This window comes from Bombus huntii, chromosome 7 (assembly GCF_024542735.1).
Source record: "Bombus huntii isolate Logan2020A chromosome 7, iyBomHunt1.1, whole genome shotgun sequence".
NCBI classification, from domain to species: Eukaryota; Metazoa; Arthropoda; class Insecta; order Hymenoptera; family Apidae; genus Bombus; species Bombus huntii.
The window spans coordinates 15,140,671-15,158,901 of NC_066244.1; the positions used below are offsets into that span (position 1 = coordinate 15,140,671).

General features: G+C 34.4%; 3 protein-coding genes across 4 annotated transcripts in view; 1 reads left to right on the forward strand and 2 right to left on the reverse strand.

Moving 5' to 3' along the window:
• LOC126867871 (centrosomal protein of 290 kDa-like) overlaps positions 1-18,231 on the forward strand; it is a 130,356-nt gene that overhangs the window by 526 nt on the left and 111,599 nt on the right. The window contains exons 2-23 of one of the 2 annotated variants that reach the window (XM_050622902.1): positions 164-248; positions 357-403; positions 479-565; positions 629-764; positions 846-982; positions 1,359-1,597; positions 1,681-1,813; positions 1,891-2,081; positions 2,149-2,290; positions 2,394-2,634; positions 2,879-3,044; positions 3,486-4,832; positions 5,255-5,552; positions 5,908-7,124; positions 7,884-8,082; positions 8,173-8,387; positions 9,043-9,190; positions 9,279-9,671; positions 9,743-9,909; positions 10,347-10,545; positions 10,632-10,889; positions 11,005-11,089. In XM_050622902.1, the coding sequence (XP_050478859.1) occupies positions 164-248; positions 357-403; positions 479-565; positions 629-764; positions 846-982; positions 1,359-1,597; positions 1,681-1,813; positions 1,891-2,081; positions 2,149-2,290; positions 2,394-2,634; positions 2,879-3,044; positions 3,486-4,832; positions 5,255-5,552; positions 5,908-7,124; positions 7,884-8,082; positions 8,173-8,387; positions 9,043-9,190; positions 9,279-9,671; positions 9,743-9,909; positions 10,347-10,545; positions 10,632-10,889; positions 11,005-11,079 (6,120 nt within the window). In that variant the 3' untranslated portion in view covers positions 11,080-11,089. Of the gene's footprint in view, positions 1-163; positions 249-356; positions 404-478; positions 566-628; positions 765-845; positions 983-1,358; positions 1,598-1,680; positions 1,814-1,890; positions 2,082-2,148; positions 2,291-2,393; positions 2,635-2,878; positions 3,045-3,485; positions 4,833-5,254; positions 5,553-5,907; positions 7,125-7,883; positions 8,083-8,172; positions 8,388-9,042; positions 9,191-9,278; positions 9,672-9,742; positions 9,910-10,277; positions 10,546-10,631; positions 10,890-11,004; positions 11,090-18,231 lie in introns of those variants that run through there. The other variant, XM_050622903.1, reaches the window with a different exon arrangement.
• LOC126867939 (eclosion hormone) lies at positions 12,130-14,414 on the reverse strand. Its single transcript, XM_050623042.1, has 3 exons — positions 14,355-14,414; positions 12,512-12,610; positions 12,130-12,359 (listed from the first exon to the last, which is right to left on the reverse strand). The coding sequence occupies exons 2-3, from the start codon at positions 12,606-12,608 to the stop codon at positions 12,193-12,195; spliced, it is 264 nt and encodes an 87-aa protein (XP_050478999.1). The 5' UTR covers positions 12,609-12,610; positions 14,355-14,414; the 3' UTR covers positions 12,130-12,192.
• Positions 14,760-17,564, reverse strand: LOC126867875 (protein starmaker-like). Its single transcript, XM_050622913.1, has one exon. It carries the CDS (start codon positions 17,422-17,424, stop codon positions 14,959-14,961), a length of 2,466 nt encoding a protein of 821 aa, XP_050478870.1. The 5' UTR covers positions 17,425-17,564; the 3' UTR covers positions 14,760-14,958.

The following is an 18,231-nucleotide window of genomic DNA, read 5'->3' on the forward strand; positions in this document are numbered from 1 at the left end:
TATAGAATAACTCTATTGTTATTTGTGTGATATTTATTCAATAAAATGCAGCACTCTTTCTTATTCTTCTATCATGTCTTTCCTTGTCGAATATAGAATAGTATTTATGTAGGTTAATAATTAGTATTCTTGTGTGATATTCTGAAATTTATTTTGTTAATAGGTAGAGTCACTACTTTTAGAATGCGGCGAATTAAAACAAACCATTTCTTCCTTAAAACCTGAACCTGCTAAGCGTAAAAAGAAAGGTAAATCGTGTGTATTCTTTAGTTGAAGTATAATTTTAATCAAGGTTTACTTTATTACTCTATTGCAATGAAAGTATATTATAAAATATGTTTCATTTTATATGATAGAATGGGGTACTTCCGATTCAAAACATGAAACCACCGATGTATCTAAAGTAAGATATTTCATTAGTAATATAGCAAAGATATAAAAACCTCTTATAAAACTGCCCATGTTATTTTGTTTTAAGCACGTAGATGTATCTGAAAGCACTGATTATGACGATGCTTTGCAAGGCAAAAATAAAAAGATTAAAATTCTTATGACAGAATTAGAGGTGAGTTTCAAATGGAACAAAATATTGTTAGAATGTTCTGTTTACATCTTTGTAATTCCATAGACTTTTGAAAGGGACAATTTAGTTTTAAAAGGACGGTTAACCACTTTAACTCAAGAAATGGAAGATGCAACGTATAAAATGAATGAAATGACCGAAGAACTAAGTTCTGCGCAAATCAAATCTATAGAATATAAAGGTTATTAAAATGAAAAGTTGTTTAGTTTGTTATAAACAGGTTCAGTTTTATGATCAAACTGCAAGAATGTATTTTTTACAGAAAAAATATTTAACTTAGAACGAGAAAACGCAGCATTAGTGACACAGGTTGAGGAAGTAACAGCTCAGCAGTTAGATAGAGATAAAGCAATAGATGAATTTAGTACACAAATTGATGCTAGAATCAATGAATGGAAGGTATATCGTAGTGTAATACAACTTTAATTCCCAAAGCTCAGTTTATGATGCTATATGATTAATTTTATTAATTTCTGCTTTTATTGATACGAATTAAAAAATTTTGAAACTGTTTTGATATTCATTTACAATATTATTCTTTTAGTCTTATATTAGAATTTATAAATTTTCTTACTGTATTTCACTGTCTTACCAAAATGTTGGTAATTTAAAAAGTAAATGAAAATCAAACACATTTTTTTATATTATAATTATTTACGTTTACTTGTACTTTGAATAAATGGAAGATTGCATCTGTTGATGCCTATGGGAATTAAAGGATTAAAGTAAGATTATGAAGCTTTTCACACGTTTTAATTCGTTCAAAATTTGTTAGGCAATATTAGATGAAAAAGACGATGAAATTCTGCGATTAAGAGAACATTTGTCTCAGTCTTTCGTGCAATCCGTGGCCTCTGTCAAAGAGCAAAATAAATCCGAAATCGTCCACTTGAACGAGCAGATAGATCATCGTGATAAAATTATACTCGAGTTAAAAACAAAATTATCTGAAGCCACCGTTGAAATCAACGAAAGTGCAACTCTCATAGAAAAGTTAAAAACAGATGCTCAAAAGTATGTACATAATCGTTTTTAAGGAAATAAAGATTTTGAATATAATCGATCTGTGGTTAAAATTTCATTGATATTTCCTTCAGGATAAAAAAGATCGACAAAAAGAAGGAGCAGAAGGATTTGTTAAAAAAATTACAGGATGCGAACGAACAGATATCTAATTTGCAAATTAAATTAAACGAAGCGGAGGAAGATGCGGAGTCAAAAAGTGGCAAAGTCAGTTCATTAGATATATTTTATTTAAAAAACACTTATATTAGTCTCAGGTCTTTTAAACATTTCATGTTATTCAGTTGTGCGAAGTATTAGGAACGTTGAGGAAATATGAGGACGAGAATCAAGCTTTAACAGACGCATTGAACGAAATAAAAAATCTAAAAAGTGAACTGGAGAGCAAGAGTGGGCGTATAACAGATTTAATTAACGTGGTGAACAAATTAGAGATGTTAAACTCGTATCAGGAAATGGAAATTATAACCCTTAGGTAATTGTAAGACCACTGCACCTTTTGAAAGCTTTCATTGCACATATGTTAATAATATGGATTGTAGAGAAAAATTAGGTATACCAGAAGACGAATCGGTTTCCATCGAACACGCTTTAGCAAAACGTAGAGAGCAGGAAAAGAAATTGACGGAACTTCTGCATCAAAATAAATTGCTCGTCGAGGAAAATTTAGAATTAAATTCAGACGTAAGAAGCAAATACTCAATGACGATATTTGTCGATTGAATTAAAATAATTTCGATTGTGAATCGAACAATTTTTTTCCCCTTGGATTACCTTAATATTTTAGATAAGGGTGTTAAAATATAAATTATGTAAAAAGTCATCGAAAGAATTAGATGTTTCGGATGCTACTGTAAATGATACTGGCGAATTTTTCCATTCGACCAAACTGGCGGAATCTACACCTATGTGGCATTCGAAATTAAATGTTTCTGAGCTGCAAGAAAATGTCCAGTTAGTTATAGAGGAGAACGAAGCCCTTAGAACAGGGATGCATGAAATTTTGGACAGTATCCGAAACCAAGACGGTGAATTTTCGCTACTTTTAATGGTACTTTAATGATGCACAAATTTTTCCTTCTTTCCACGACAAAATTGCTTCTTCATTCTCTATTTCGAATTTCTATCTTTCATAACACACGTAAACTATTGAACACACGTATACTAATCATGTTTGTATATTGCGTTTGTTGTATTGTTAAAAAGTATTCTATTAGTCTTGCTTTTTTATATGTATAAGTTAGATAGATGATTAATCGTTTAATATCGTAGGAAAAAGTAGTGTGGAGATACAGTCTAATACTTTAGAAAGGTTGTTAGAGGCGTTAGATGTGAGACATTTAGCAGGCTGGTATCATCCTGCGATGAGATTGCAGGAGAATTTGAATGTTGTGCAGGGCAGCAATGCTGAATTGAGAGGCCAAGTTAAACAATTGAGGTAAATTTATAATGCTTGTAATGAAGATTCGAAATATCTGGCTTCGTTTTTCAATGAAATTTAATTCAAGTTTTAAGGATAAAATTATTTAAATTGGTTATATAAATAAGGATTGATTTCTGTAATATTTCTGTAATATGAGGAAATTTTATAATGAATCACCGAATGTGTTTAATTGAAATGGTATTATTTTCCTCCTATTGCAGTCATAACACAATTTTTTAATGGACCATTGAATGTGTATTAAACTATAATTTACATATCAAAGTCACCAGACATTTTTTAGAATAATTTTATCCTTCAAACTTCAAACTTAGAATCTTTTATTTTTGGCCATCCTCTACATTTATAAATATTCTTCTAAATCGTTGCTGTATATTTCACTAATATATGAATCAACGAAATAAACAAATTGCTATTACGAAGTATAAATAATTATAGAAAAGAACTGCAAAGAAAGGATAACATGCTGCGCAAGTTGGTTTTGAATGTACATGGCGATATCGATAAAGTGTACACCGAAGACTCAGACAGCGAAAAAATAACTACGTATCTTACCGAAATGAAGAGATTACAAGAAGCCTATAAAAACGAGACAGAAGAATGGGAGAAACAAAAGACCTCCTTAACAGAACAAAACGATGAGCTTAAAAACGAAATTGAAAAGTTGAAACATAAGCTCGATGTTTACGAGCAGAGTGCGAAGATATTGGAAGATGGCGAAGATGAGATTCGAAAAGCTTTCGTGATTAAGACCAAAGAATATGCAGAAGCTTCCAGCGAAGTTTTAATTGCAAACAGGAAGAACTTTGCTCTTCAAAAATTGTTGAATAAGGAAACAACGAAAGCTTACCAGACCCAAAAAGAAGCAATTAGAAATGAAAATTATTTAAACAAAGCATTGGCTAACTTTACCAAACACAACAAAATCCTCGAACGCGAGTTATCGATATTGCAGAGCAACTTATTCAACTCTGTTAGTTCAGCCATTTACAATGAATTAAGAGAGAAACACGAAGAATTAAGCATACGTTTTCGTAATATGATGGAAAATAATTTAGTATTAGGAAATGACAATGAGATGGAAATATTAAAGAAAGAATTGGAATTGATAACTCAAGAAAAAGATCAAGTTGTAGAGTATTTGCAAAAAGAAATTCATAGCAAAAGCGATCAGGATTTAAATTTGACGGAAAAATTGAGAGAAGCCGAGGCTAGAGAACTTTTAGAAAAGCAACGAGCTGATCACGTGACTAGTCTGCATGAAATTTTACAGACTCAATTGTCAAAATGCGAGGGAAATCTTAAAGAAGTGGCCGCTGCTAAGTCTGAATTGCAAGAAGAATTAATTATTCTGCATAAAAGATTATCCAAAGATTTGCACTTTGAGAGGACTCAACAAGTAGATGATAATAAAGTGCAAGAATTAAAAGACAACAATGCAGCTCTTCAGATAGAAATTGAAAATCTGAAGAAACAACTGCAGATTGCTCAAGAGGAAGCTAAGCAGCAATATTCGTTGAATTCGTTAAAAACGATGGAATTGGACAATCTCAGGCATCACATATTAAATTTGCAAGCTGTTAGTGAAGACAAAGCGACAATTTCGAGGCTGGATTTTGAGTTGGCGAATAAAAATTTGTTAGAGATGGAGTTGAATACGCGGAAAGTTAGATTGGAGAATGAGGTGTCGTATTTGCAGGAAGAACTTGATAAATCGAGGACAACTTGCGAAGGATTGCGCACTTACGTGCAGGATTGTCGAAAACAATGCGATAATCGTTGCAGGTGAAATTGTTTTCCATAAACTTCCGATCTCCTCTGACGACATGAATGAATTTTGCATTATGAAATTAAGTAAACATTTCAGAATTTTTAATATATAAATTGACAATTGTTTAAAATTTGAATTATAAATTAGTAAATTAGAATTACACTAAAAATAAATCTTCGAATTCCTTAATACATACATAGATTAGAAGTTAAACTTAAATAATGGAATTATAGAATTAATTATAATTTTAAATATATAGGTAAGTTAGAAATTGGAATTCTTAACGAAGTATATTTTAAAATATAAGATTGTTGCTGGAGAAGATTTTGTCTTTGCATTTCTATTACAAAGAATTATTTTATTTTATTAAAGAGATATTATTTTCTATTATATTTCATGATATACAGGTATTCAATTAATAAGAATTTTTTTGCAGAATGTATATAGAAGTGATAGGATTTCTGCAAAATCAGTACGCAGGCTCCACTTCGATTAGCGCTTTAGATAGAGTAATTTCGTTATCGATGAAACTCAAAGACGAACGTCAGAATATCGATTCGGATATGAAAAAAGCGAAAGAGTGCCATGAGAATGCTAAGCAGCAACAGGAAACATTAACTAATCGCTTACAAATCGTTGAAAGTTTGAAAGATATACTAGAACAACAGATTGGAAGCAACAGTGTCCAAGATATTATGCAACGATTTTCAGAATATTCGCAGTATACTCTGAACGTACGTGTTTTTATCAAATTGTTTAGCAAAATGTTTTTTCTGTTAATGGCCACGTATTCTTTTTAATATTTTTCTGTCTCCATATTTTCTTATTTCTGTATTCGATGTGTACTTTATTCTGTATATACTTCAAACAAATTTTCTTTAATCCATTCTAAAAACTCGATTGATTCGATTAATTAATTTAAACATAAGTAGAGTCATAATAATTTACAAACTTTTTAATTTATTAATCATTGAAAATAGTTGCATTCAGTCGTATTTCGTCCTTTATTATTTTCCTTCGTTGATTTTTATTTTGGATTTATTTCAAGTCAGATGGTTTGCTTTAAATTAACAATTAACAATTGATCAGGACTTTAAGTGCAAACGAAAGATAACACAACTAGAGTACGAGATCCAAATAGCCAACAACAAATTCACGGAATACGAATCGGTCATAACCGAAATGGAGCACGAGATGATACAGATCCAGAAAGCATGGAGCAAAGGTCAAGATCAACGATCCAAAACCAATACGAATGACCCAACGAGCCTAAAGTTACCAGAAAACAAGCATGCGTCGATTCAAGCAATCGTAGAGACGAAACCAAGAGAAATGCAAACAGATCCCTACACTTGTTGCTTGGACAAGAAACAAACGAACGATATTGAAGTTCAGACCACTTTTTCTAAAGAAAGTGATCCAGAAGATGGAAAATTTAAGGAAAAAGCAAAAGAAACGGCGAAAGAGCCAACGAAAGAAACGTCGAAAGAAATGGAAGTCAAAGAAAAAAAGGAAGAAGCGACTCATTCTAAAGAAGATACACGATATAAAGAAACGATAAAAACGACGAAGGAAATGATAGGAGAAAAAGTAGACGTAGAACACGGAGGAAAAGCAGAGAAAGATGCGATAGAAAGAAAAGGTGATCAGGAAATGTCGTTACTTCGAGAACAATTGGATCAAGCTCTGAAGCTCAGCTCCGAACGTTCCTCCGCTTTAATCAAGTACGAATTACAGATAGCAGAGTGTCAGGCGAAGGTGGACTCGTTGAACGAGATAATAAAAAGCAAAGACCTAGCACTGGCGCAAAAAGAGAGAATAATTGAAGAATACAAGCTTTCGCTTCGTGTACAACACCCTACCACTGACTGTAGTGAGAAGCTTGCTTTGAAGTCGACGATAAACAGCTTGCAAAAGCTTGTCAGTCAAAAGGAGGAGACCATAGGCAGATATCAAAACTTGTTGAAAGAAGACAGAGACGAGCACAGTAAGGCTGCAGCTCGACTACAAGAAGAAATCAGAAGTTTGCAGAGTCGTATTCTATCTATGCAAAGCGATACTCAAAGAATTCAACAGAGGCAAGATGATAGGAGAGACGAGCCAGAGAAATTGATTGAAAAAGTACAAGAAGCTGAGTCGAAAATTGATGATATAAGAAATATCGTTATGCAGACGGAAGAGGTTGCTAGGTTGAAAGAGAAGGTTTCTACTTTGGAGGCAGATTTGTGTATAACTAAGGAACTGAGCGATCGTTGGCATCGGTTGGCCGAGGAAAGGCTGAATCATGTGGATCGTACGAGGGAAAGGTATCGTTGTAGGTAGAAAGGATATAGTGAGGTCGGAAAATTAGCAGTTAAAAGTCTACGCGTTTTGATTCCACTATTAGCCGAGAAACCAATTAGAATTTGATTGAAATCCCTGTTTCTAGGAGATTACTGGACTGCGAATTTTTGCAAAGATGAAACCTATCTAAGAATTATGACGAGTAACTCAATTTTGAACATTTTATATATTTTTATATGCATTTATATGCATTTTATATGCATTAGGTGAATTTGTGCATTTTTAATTTACCCACGAATGCATAAAAATCCAAAGTTTAGCGACTATAGTCGTTTTTAGTAAAAAAAGGATTCAGATTCGTTGGAAAGTTTGCGGTAGTGAGATTAGATCCACGAAAACATGTAAAATTCAACAGCATTTGTACTGATAACTAAAAATTAGGATAGCTAAAATTGTACGGATGTACCTGGTTTGTGTGTGTTCATGCATTGTTTCGGCCATTCTTGATCCAATCGTATCTTTCTATCTTTACAAAGCTTCTTACTTTTGTGGAAGATACATAAAAAATTATTGTTAATATTCAATTTTGTACTGAAGTTTCTCTTGGAACATTGACAACGTCCTTCGCTCGTCAAAACGAGAATGAGAATGAAACATAGAAATTCAAAGACTATAACCAAAGTCGAAGCTTTAATTTACGACCACACTATATCTATCGTTTCTATTTAATATGTCGTTAGCTGAAAAAGACAATCAGATGTTGAACTATCGCTTTTTATTAGACTAGAAGAACAGCATAAAAGCGAGTTGGAGAGCTATCTCGGAGAATTGGCAAAATGGCAATCAGAAGCGGACACGTTACGAAAACAATTATGTGAAAATCGTATGATGGTCACGAAAGGAAATATGTCTTTGATGAAAGAGATGCAAGAGAAAGATGATAAGATAAATCAGCTTAGTTTTGCGTGTCAGGAGCTGCAGGTACCATAGATTCTTCACGGTCTTTGGAAATTTATATTAAATGTTATTTTATTACGTATATTTGATTACTTTCTTTTTTCTTCGACGAAGAACGAAGTTGAATTAATGGGATCTGCTACTCGATCACGGCAAGCGATAACTCATGGCGAGTCAGAGTTGAAGATACACGAAATTACACAGAGTCACGATAATTTACAGCAACAGGATCATACGGATACAGTGAGGAAACAGCTGCAGTCGTTGTTGGAAAAGGAGAAAATGTATAAGAACGAAATTTCTGATTTGAAGCAACAACTTAGTCGCAGGTATTTTTGTGATAGGCGAAAAGTGAGAAAACAGAACGTATAATGTATTAATATAGTAAATTCGATTCCCAATGGATACAGAAATATTTTTCATGATTTTTATTAGAACATATGGGTCATAGATAGGACCTTTTTAAAATAAAATTTAGATAAAATGTTCATCTTTGAAAGCCCATAGGTTGCGCTCAAAAAATTAATAAATAGACTGCAGTCGTTTATGCAAATTCATATTTTTGCGAGTAGATCTGAAGGAGTAGGTCCATCGTGATATTTTTTTATAAAGTCCCTTCAAATCTCTATTCTTTGGGTATTTTTATCTGGAAATTTATGCGGATACTGAAACTTTGAACTGATAGGTTTGAATATTAAATGCACAATATGTGCGTTCTGTGAATCCTTGGGCATTTAAATTTTCCATGAATACATAAAAATTTGCAGTCTACTAATAAATGAATTTTTGGACCAATCTACCAATTATTAATGAAAATAGAATCCTCTGCGTAACACAAAATTTATTTGTTTTAATTTTGATACGATTTGTTTTCTTTTTTTTTTTTTTTTTTATTTGTATATTCGAACGAAAATACAAGAGACAGGAGGAACCCTTTAACCATAATCGTCCTTGAATTACCCTCTCTAATTACCTTCGTCATAGATATATGGCCGTAAAGGCACAAGAAAAGAAAACCTCGCAGCGCGAAATTCTGCTTGAACGTAAAGTAAAGTCCTTGGAAGAAGAACTCGAGAAAGCTCGAGTGCAGTTAGACAGAGAATATTTAGCTCAGGAAGCGAAGAAAGCCAAGGTACACTTACTTCAACAATTTTACATCTAACTGGTATAAATGTACCACATTAGTAATATGTACAACAATTTCAAAATATATCGCGTAGACAGCGGAAGAGCTATCGTTGTGGGAAAAGCAGAAGAAGTGGCAACAAACTGCCGAAAAGTTGAAAGAGAAGCTCAAAGAAAAAACGGAGGAACACTCGAAATTACTCACGAATTACGAGAAACTTCGATCGGTGGTTTCATGTATGGAAAGGGAAAAATGGTATTTAAAAAACAAATTGAAATCAGAAGGTCACACAGCAGCTGGAAATCTATCAGCTCGACCAATAACTGTTCGACAAAATATAATGGGAGATCTTCAGAAAGAGTGCGAAACTTTACGCGAACGTGTCAAAGAATTGTCCGACAGGTTGGAGAACGAAGATAATGAGAAGCTTTTGCACAAAATCGAAGAGCAAAAAGCACGTATTGCTGCTTTAGAGACAATTTCTCAGGTCTGTTTCTTTGTTTGCAGTCTTCTGATTCGTTGTTGAGTTGTTTCTTTATGTTTATCGATGTTTTGTAGGGTAACAGCTATGTTGTTAGTCAGTTAGAGAAATTGGAAATGACTAAAGATATTTTGGAGAAAATGAACTTAGCGTTGGAAGCCGAGAACTTTGAGCTTCGACTCGAATTGGAAAAGGCGAACGCGGACACGCCTAGGTTGAGGGAGAAGGTTGAACACTTAGAAAAGTAGGTTTAGTAATGCGTTTTTAATTAAATATTTTATTATAAGTGTATTGCAAGTTAAGGATCTGACATTTTTAATTAATTGGAATATTTATCGTATTATTTTTTTTCAACAATTTCACTGCTTTGCACATTCCAATATTTAAGATATAATATTGTCTATTTTATATTCTACAAAAAATGTATTTTCAATGGATCAACAACAAGTTAGGGAACGATGATAAATTATTAGATTTTCTATTAGACACTGCGGCATTTTTTAGTCGAAGCGCTGTCGTTTACGATGATTAAAACAAATATTTTGTTGTACAGTTTAAGCTTCATTATTCATATATTTCAAGATGAAATTAAATAAAAATTCTATTTTTAAGGGATAATTATAAGTGAAGCAACGATATTAAAATAGCTGCTTTATTCTACAACTTATCATTCATATATAGATACATAGAGCTACTGAAAGTAGAAAAATCGTCAGATTCGACTCCAAGATCGTCGGACAAAGATTTACAAGACCACGGTACTAAACAATCCATCTTGAAGATGGAAAAGACGATCTTTACGTTGAAAAGAATCATCGAGAAGCTTCAAGTAGAAAACAGACGTCTCAGGCTTGGCTCAAAGACGAATCATATACATCAGGCAGGGGAACAATTCTTTAATTTCATATCTTTATCCTATGTTTACGTCTAATTTCATCACTAACGATTTATCGATTTCGCGTGTAGGGCAAATTGTTAAATAGCAAAAGCGAAACAGCGTTGAAAAATAATTACGAGGAAGCGCAGAAGCGAATCGTGGCGTTAGAAACAGATTTGCAATTGGCCGAGCGAAGGGTAGCTGCGTTCGAAAAGGTGCAAAAGGAGGAGGATAACGGGGAGATAAAGACATTGAGGGAGCAATTGTACCACAAGTCTGAACTCCTAGATAAAGTGAAACATTTATTATCGAGAGCAGCCATGAACGAGAAATCTCTTCGACAACGTGTAAATATACATTTTATACGCATAAGAGAAAGGAAAAATTAATTCGAGATGAAAAGAAAATAAATACAAAGAAAGAAAACAATACAATGTGAAGAAACTTACGAATAATTTTCAGGTACAACAACTAGAATCAAAACAGACATTGTCTACGATACCAGAGTGCCATGTAATTCCTCCTATTCCGGAGTAAGCAACGTCTGGTGAGTAAATCGTACTTGTGATAATTCGTTTTATTTATCGAAGATCGTGCGGACAGCAGTTAAAATATTAAAAATCGTCAAGTACCGTCCTGTTTCTTTTGTTTGTGACAGAACGTGATTTTAAAGGTACATATTTTCTAGCTTGTCGATGGTGTTAAATTTTGAAACATTTCTTTACATTTTTTGTTGTTGTTGCGATATTAAAAACGCTTTAAAGAAAGCTTTTTCGATGATGCTAGATGTCGGGAGAATTTTATTTTCTTAAATGTGATGTAGAAAGTAAATGTTTTTCTTTCACTTGATATTTATTACTATTAGTAATACTTCACGTTTAATACTTCGGACGGTGATAGAAACCCATTACCAGCCAAAAATTTGGAATTACAACCGTGTTCCGTAGAAGCCAAGAATTAAGAACATTATGAACGTTATGTAAAAAAAACTTGTGCACAGAAATCTATCGAAATTAAACGAGAATTAGTGTTGATATCATGATCAATTTCGAATTAATAACGATTAATAAAAATTAGCAGAAAATTCACTATAAATGTAATTGATCGTGACAAATGATCCCAAATTTTTGGTCGATGTTATTAGCTAATACATGTAATATGATATATAATACTCACAAATAAGGCGTGAAATCAAATTCTCTCAATTTCTCGCACATACTTATACGTTTCCCTGAGTTTCGATTAAAAATTGATTACAAAAGTAAAAATTCGTGGTACCCTGTACTCAAGAGAAAAATATACTATGATCTTATATACATACTATCTAACCCTTTGTCAAACTAGACTCGACATTCAGTTTCATTCGATTCTTTTCAATTGTAACATATAAAACGATTCAGCATAGAAATATATTAACATAAATACATTATTCGTTATAAGAATACGATCTGTCTTTGAGAATAGCTTGTTAAATAAGAACTAAACGTCGAATACTGCTTAGACTCTAAAAGATTAAGACCTCTGCTTGCGAATTTACACATAATTCACACGTTTTATGTAACACATATTTTATATATTATATATATATAACACGTATTTTTGGCACATATTACGTATAATGCACGTTGACACGAATAAGCATTACGAGTTTTAATAGTCGCTATCGAGAGCTTGGAGGAACGGTTGAATCGAACCTTCATCCTCGCAGTCGGGGATGAGCTTTCCTTTGTATTTGACGCAAGAATCGGCGCACTTCTGTCCAAGGAAGTACGGGCCGAACATTTTCTTGCACTGGGCGCAATTTCTGATGCACACTCCTAAGAAATCAATTCGGAGCACAGCGATTAAAACGGTTAATTTTCAAACATAGAGCTCGAAAGAAATTAATTCAAAATTTGGTCAACTTTCAAACGTGGAATTGGCGCGTGTCATTGCGCAAAATTCATTATTATTTTTTAACTAAACTCACCTATGGCTCGGTCGAAGGGAACACTCCCTGCAACGAGCATGAAGGCTATAGCGTAGGACACGAAGAGCACCAGCAAAATGCGAGTTGAAGCGTTCATGACTGAAACAAATATCAGATTCAAATGTGTTAATTCATCCTGAGCAACGATTATATTAACCATTTTGAGACAGATTTTTCCTTTATCGAGGAGTACAGCGATATAACGATATAGTATATTTAATTTTGAAAAAATGTTACTCGTGATTTTGAAAATCTACGACAGATATCAAGTATCAAAAACTCTACGAACTTCTCAGATAAGTATTAGATAAATATTTTAAGTTATTTCCGCCGATCATCGTGTCTTCGATCGAACGAACCTGCACCAAGAAATTGTAATCTTTAAAATGGGATATGTAATTGCACTCATAATAGTATCTCATATTGCAATAGATGTAATTATTATCAGTGTCAGAAATATCATAACAAGGGAATAATTTTCTTACAAATTACCCATTAGTCCCGTAACTTTATCTAAACGACTAAATCGAATTGGAGAATTCTCAGTCTCCAAAGAGATACTATTTATCCACAAAACTAGCCAATTCCCCCTTTCTACCTCGAAGAACGTAACAACTTTCACTCAGACGCGAGACACCACTATGCCATTGTTAATTGCGTCTGACAATGTTCAACAGAAAAGAAGACAAAGAAACCAACAGGATCTGCGATAGAAACGATAGCGACTCTCGATATCGCGTGCAGTTCATCAGCTTTTACTCTTACACGGCACAGCGAACCAAAACGAGAAAAAAAGAAAAAAAGAAAAGAAAAAAAGAAACACCTACATCCAATAGAAGATGAGTCCTAGTGAAGGTAGATCTAACAGGATACAATTATAAAGCATAGAGTCTCGATAATTCTAGCCTCTGACAGGATGCACAATTCAAAGCCGCTTGAATAATGATCGATTATAATGGTCATGTACACTTTCCTCGATTAATTATCCGTTTCGTTCGATCAGTCGATAAAAAAGGATAAAGAAACGTGCTAACATAAAAGAGACGGGGAATGACATTCATGAACTTTCAGGGATAAACGCGCCAAGTTGTCGAAGTCGTCGAGGCAACTCGAGCTTAAACGATTAAAGTCAACCCGATAAAAACAGACGTTGCAACCAAGCGTTGCTGGTAGTAAAAAATAAAAAAGAAACAGAAGAACGAATCACACGCGTATCTCGTTAATATGTCCGAATTATTCTTTCTGTTTCGCGAACGCAGATACTTATCGCCCGCGGGCGGTCTTCGTGTCTCTTCGATATAAATTGTTCGAGCGTATCCGCTACGTCGGTGGCCACTTCTTTTTGTATTCTTTCTTTTTTCCTCTCCTTTTCTCTCTTTCTTTTTTCACCCGTTTTTTTCTCCGTTTCGTATATATATCGTCATTTACAACCGGAATCTACCGCGATACTTCCGCGTTCTCCTTAACGGCCACATTGTGAACACATAAAGATAATAAATATGGATGGAAGGTGTGTTTTATCTCTTCGTCTCGCAATCGTCTCCTCTCTCTCTCTCTCTCTTTTCCCCCCGTCTCTCTCCAGGAAGCACTTGAAAGATTCAAGACCAAGGATCGATCGATCGTTGTGCCGCGGTTAACGCACGATCGATCGTGGAAACGGCGATCGCTCGCGGATCAATGGACCAGGATGTGCTTCGAGTTCGGTGAACATGAACAATACCGGGAATCGAGATCGAGGGCTAAATTTGACTTCGATGGTTCAATGGAAAGTTAGGTTGTAAAGGATATTGTAGGTCATATGACTGGTACGAAATGCGTTTTCACTCTATCGGATCGTATTTACCTGGTTGCTGGCGCTTGGATCGAGCCGAGGCTGCTGGAATTGATAAAACCAGACGAATGACACTGAGCACTGTACGATGACGGCCTTATATATCCGTTGAGGCCAGATTCATCCCTCGGACGAGGGAAACCCCGCTGCCTATCTTACCTTAATTCGATTTCTTCGATTTCCTGCACTCTCGGAATCGTCCGACCACGGAAATTTCGATCGATCGTTAGCCAGATTGCTTAAAGAGGAACTCGCTGTTTCCGGATTCTCTCGCGAACCCAGACTCGTAGATCAACTATCGTGAGTAATCACTTTGAAGTGTTTAAATCTAAATTCCGAATCCTGCATCTGAATTTTGAAAAATAATTCGATCATCGTAGACGATTTTCAAACTTACAACACACGATTCAACAATTACTTTATTCACGTTCTTACTTTAATTTATTTTGAAACATTGGAAACATTTAACAGATATAACAACAATGTTTTAAAGTGTTTGATATAAGATTCATAGACTAGCTTTCAAGATCGGTCTACCGTAACATCTTCATCCGTGTTGCACGTCAAAATGTCAGAAGACGCGAGACGTCTCGCCAAGATTTCAATCGCTATCCCGCTATTTCCTCCTTTCTTGCGCCTCCATGTCGACTCTCGACCGCGGAGATTTATATTCTAAGGACCAGAAGTTTTTGTAAGCGTCCCCGTCTTCGATCCTTCCATCGATGTCCTCGTCCAGTCGCGAAACCTGGCTTTTCTTGCTCAAGATCGTCGACAATGCGTCGTGCGTGTCTTCTTGATACTTGTTATTCTTCCTTCTACGATCTACGACGTTTCTATTGTTCTCCTCGTTCTTTAAATATCCAGACGGAAATACTTTTTCGTTTTCAAATTTTGTTAAAGGATATATCTTGTTCTGTTTGAAAATTATTAGGGAATCTTCGTTACTGTTCTCTTCTACGGAATCTTTACCTTTCACATTATCATTCTTCGCCTTTTCCTTCGCTTCGCTTTCGTTATCTTGATGTTCTTCTTTCTCAAATTTAGACGAGAAATCCTCCTTGTCCTTCTTGAAAATTTTCAAAAAATCATCGTCGCTATTCTCTTCATTAAACTCTTCACTTTCCTGATTATCACTTTCCATTCCTTTCTTCCCTTTATTCCCTTCGTTTTGGTTTCCTTCGTCGATTTTTGCGAACATATCAGCGAAGTCACTGGATTTATACGATCTTGGTAAATCATCGAAAGTGTCTCGAACCTCCTTTGAATTCCCTCGGCCATTCGCTCGTTCCCTGAACGTATTATCACTTTCGGATTCGTTAAAGTCGGTTGAAACTCGTTTCCCGTTCTGTCCGTACTTGGTCCGCGTCTCCTTTTCGAGCAGATTCAACTTTTTCATTATCGGATCGTCCTTAAGAAATTCGTCTAGATCGAATGGCTTCCTGTATTCGTTTATGTCGAAAATTATGGGCCCCGATTTACTTTCAGAATCCCCTTGCCCTGTTTCCTCAGAATCTTCCTGTGGCTCGCCATTCCTTTCCCTCGCATTTTCTTTCCATTCCAGTTTCTTAAGGTTGGCGTTGTTTAAATCATCCTTTAAATCTTTAAATAGATTCTTTTTATCGTTCTCCTCAAGTTCGTCGTTCTTTGAAAGTTCAGAGGACTCTTTGGAGCCTATCAATGTTTTTGGTTTCGTATTATCCTTGATATCTGAATTCTGTCTAAGCCCTAAATCCTCCAACGATTTATTTCCGTTATTTGTATCTTGTTTATCAGTTTTCGAAGACTTGTCCGAGTTCGTAAAATTTGAATTGCTTTCCTTGCTTTTATCCGTATCGGGTTCGTCAGTGTCGGAAAATTTGTCCAAATTCGTCAAATCTGACTCCCTTTCTTTACTTAAATTTTCCCTTGAATTTTTTCTAGATTTGTCTTTTACACTTCCCTCGGACGAATCGTTCGGTGATTTAGCAGATTCTTTAAGATCAGCGAATACTTCTGGATCGACAAAGTCAGTTCTCGTTTCGTTCTCTTTACGATCTCTCTCGTCTAAACTTTCCTCTCTGATATCAGAATAATCCGGCACCTCGACGTACGGAATTTTGTTTGGATTATACTCAGCAATAGCAGAAGATGTTACATTTTCGACACTTTTCTGGTGATCCCGTATGTCGATGTAACTATTGTCCTTTCTCTGCTGTCTAACCGAGCTCTGTAATTTATTCGTATCCTGAAACGTTTCGTTTAACACATTTCTATCAGTTTTTAAACCTTTGGCCTCTTGTGTCTCTGCAAAATCTACTTTATCGTTGCTACGATTTCTTACGTTCTTTTTTGTACTATTGTCTGAATCGTTCGATTCGAAATTTTCAGTATCGTCGCAACTAGGAAAAATTGGGACGTAACTATGTTTGCTTGGTTCTTTCGATGGGTATTCGATAGTAGTCTCTGGTTGCGATGACTCGAACGTGTCAAGTAGTTTATTCATCGTACTTCCGAGATTTTGATTTATATTTCTCGTTTGGACCGTGTGGTCAAGTTGATTTTGTTGCTCCTCGTAACTTAGGCCTGGATGACGATAGAATCTCTTCGAAGAGGGAACTTGTTCTCTGAAGCCTACGTAATTGGATTTTTTGTCCAAGGAACGCTTAACACGTTCGATCGTGTCCCATTCTCGATGATTATTTAACGTCTCAAATATTTCAACTTTATTTTTACTCGTGGTTTTATTAAATTTTATACTTCGAGCAACTTTGTCTTCGACAAGAAGATTTGAATTTGAATCAGATTTGAGTTCCGTGGCGTTTAAAATGTTAATAGAAGCGTTATTCGCGGGCTTAGTAAATGTATTGATAGTATTATGTTTATTTATTTTGCTATCGCGTAATGGTGATGTTATGGAACTGATTCTCTTTGAAGAATTTTTATTCATCTTCTTCGATAATCCCGTTGTGTTTTCTATTTTTGTTATTGGTTTCCATGCGGTGAAAAGCGACTCGATTCTTCTTGAAGCCGAACCAGTTTCTGCTGTCTGAAAATTTCGAATCTCTGTTATCCTACCTCTGCTCATTGTCTTTGCAAATGACATGATCGAATGACGAGATCGATGCAGATACTAATGTACATGTGCAAGAAGGATCTAACATTTGATTGTCCGGAAAGTTCATGGTGAAATTTTGAACAAATTTAGAGACAATGTATTCTTCAAAAATTTCTTCACTATGGTATTGAGCATTCTACTTTCATCATTTTTCTCCTCTTGTCTCCTTGTTTAATGTTGTCTCGTTGAAAGACACTTTCTCACGAGCGATCTCGAATTTTTCTCATTAATTTTTATCTCTATCTGGTTTCTATTTACATCTTAATGTTAATGTTAATTATCTAATATCCAATTTGGATTTGTATTTGTTCCAATTTATTGTTTCATCCTAGGAGTTTGTGATGAACAATTGCTTCTCCATCTTATCATTTAAGCTATTTAATAAATTAAAAAGTAGATAAAAATGATGATATGAATATTTTTTAAAGAATTTTTTTTGTAGTTAGTCAATTGTTCCATTTTCTTTTTTTTTTAAATTGTAGACTGATCATGTATTCAAATTTTTGATGAACAATTGTCTTCTCCATCTTATCATTTAAGCTATTCAATACATTAAAAAGTAGATAAAAATGATGATATGAATATTTTTTGAAGAATGTTTTTTGTAGTTAGTCAATTGTTCCATTTTCTTTTTTTTTTAAATTGTAGACTGATCATGTATTCAAATTTTTGATGAACAATTGTCTTCTCCATCTTATCATTTAAGCTATTCAATACATTAAAAAGTAGATAAAAATGATGATATGAATATTTTTTGAAGAATGTTTTTTGTAGTTAGGCAATTGTTCCATTTTC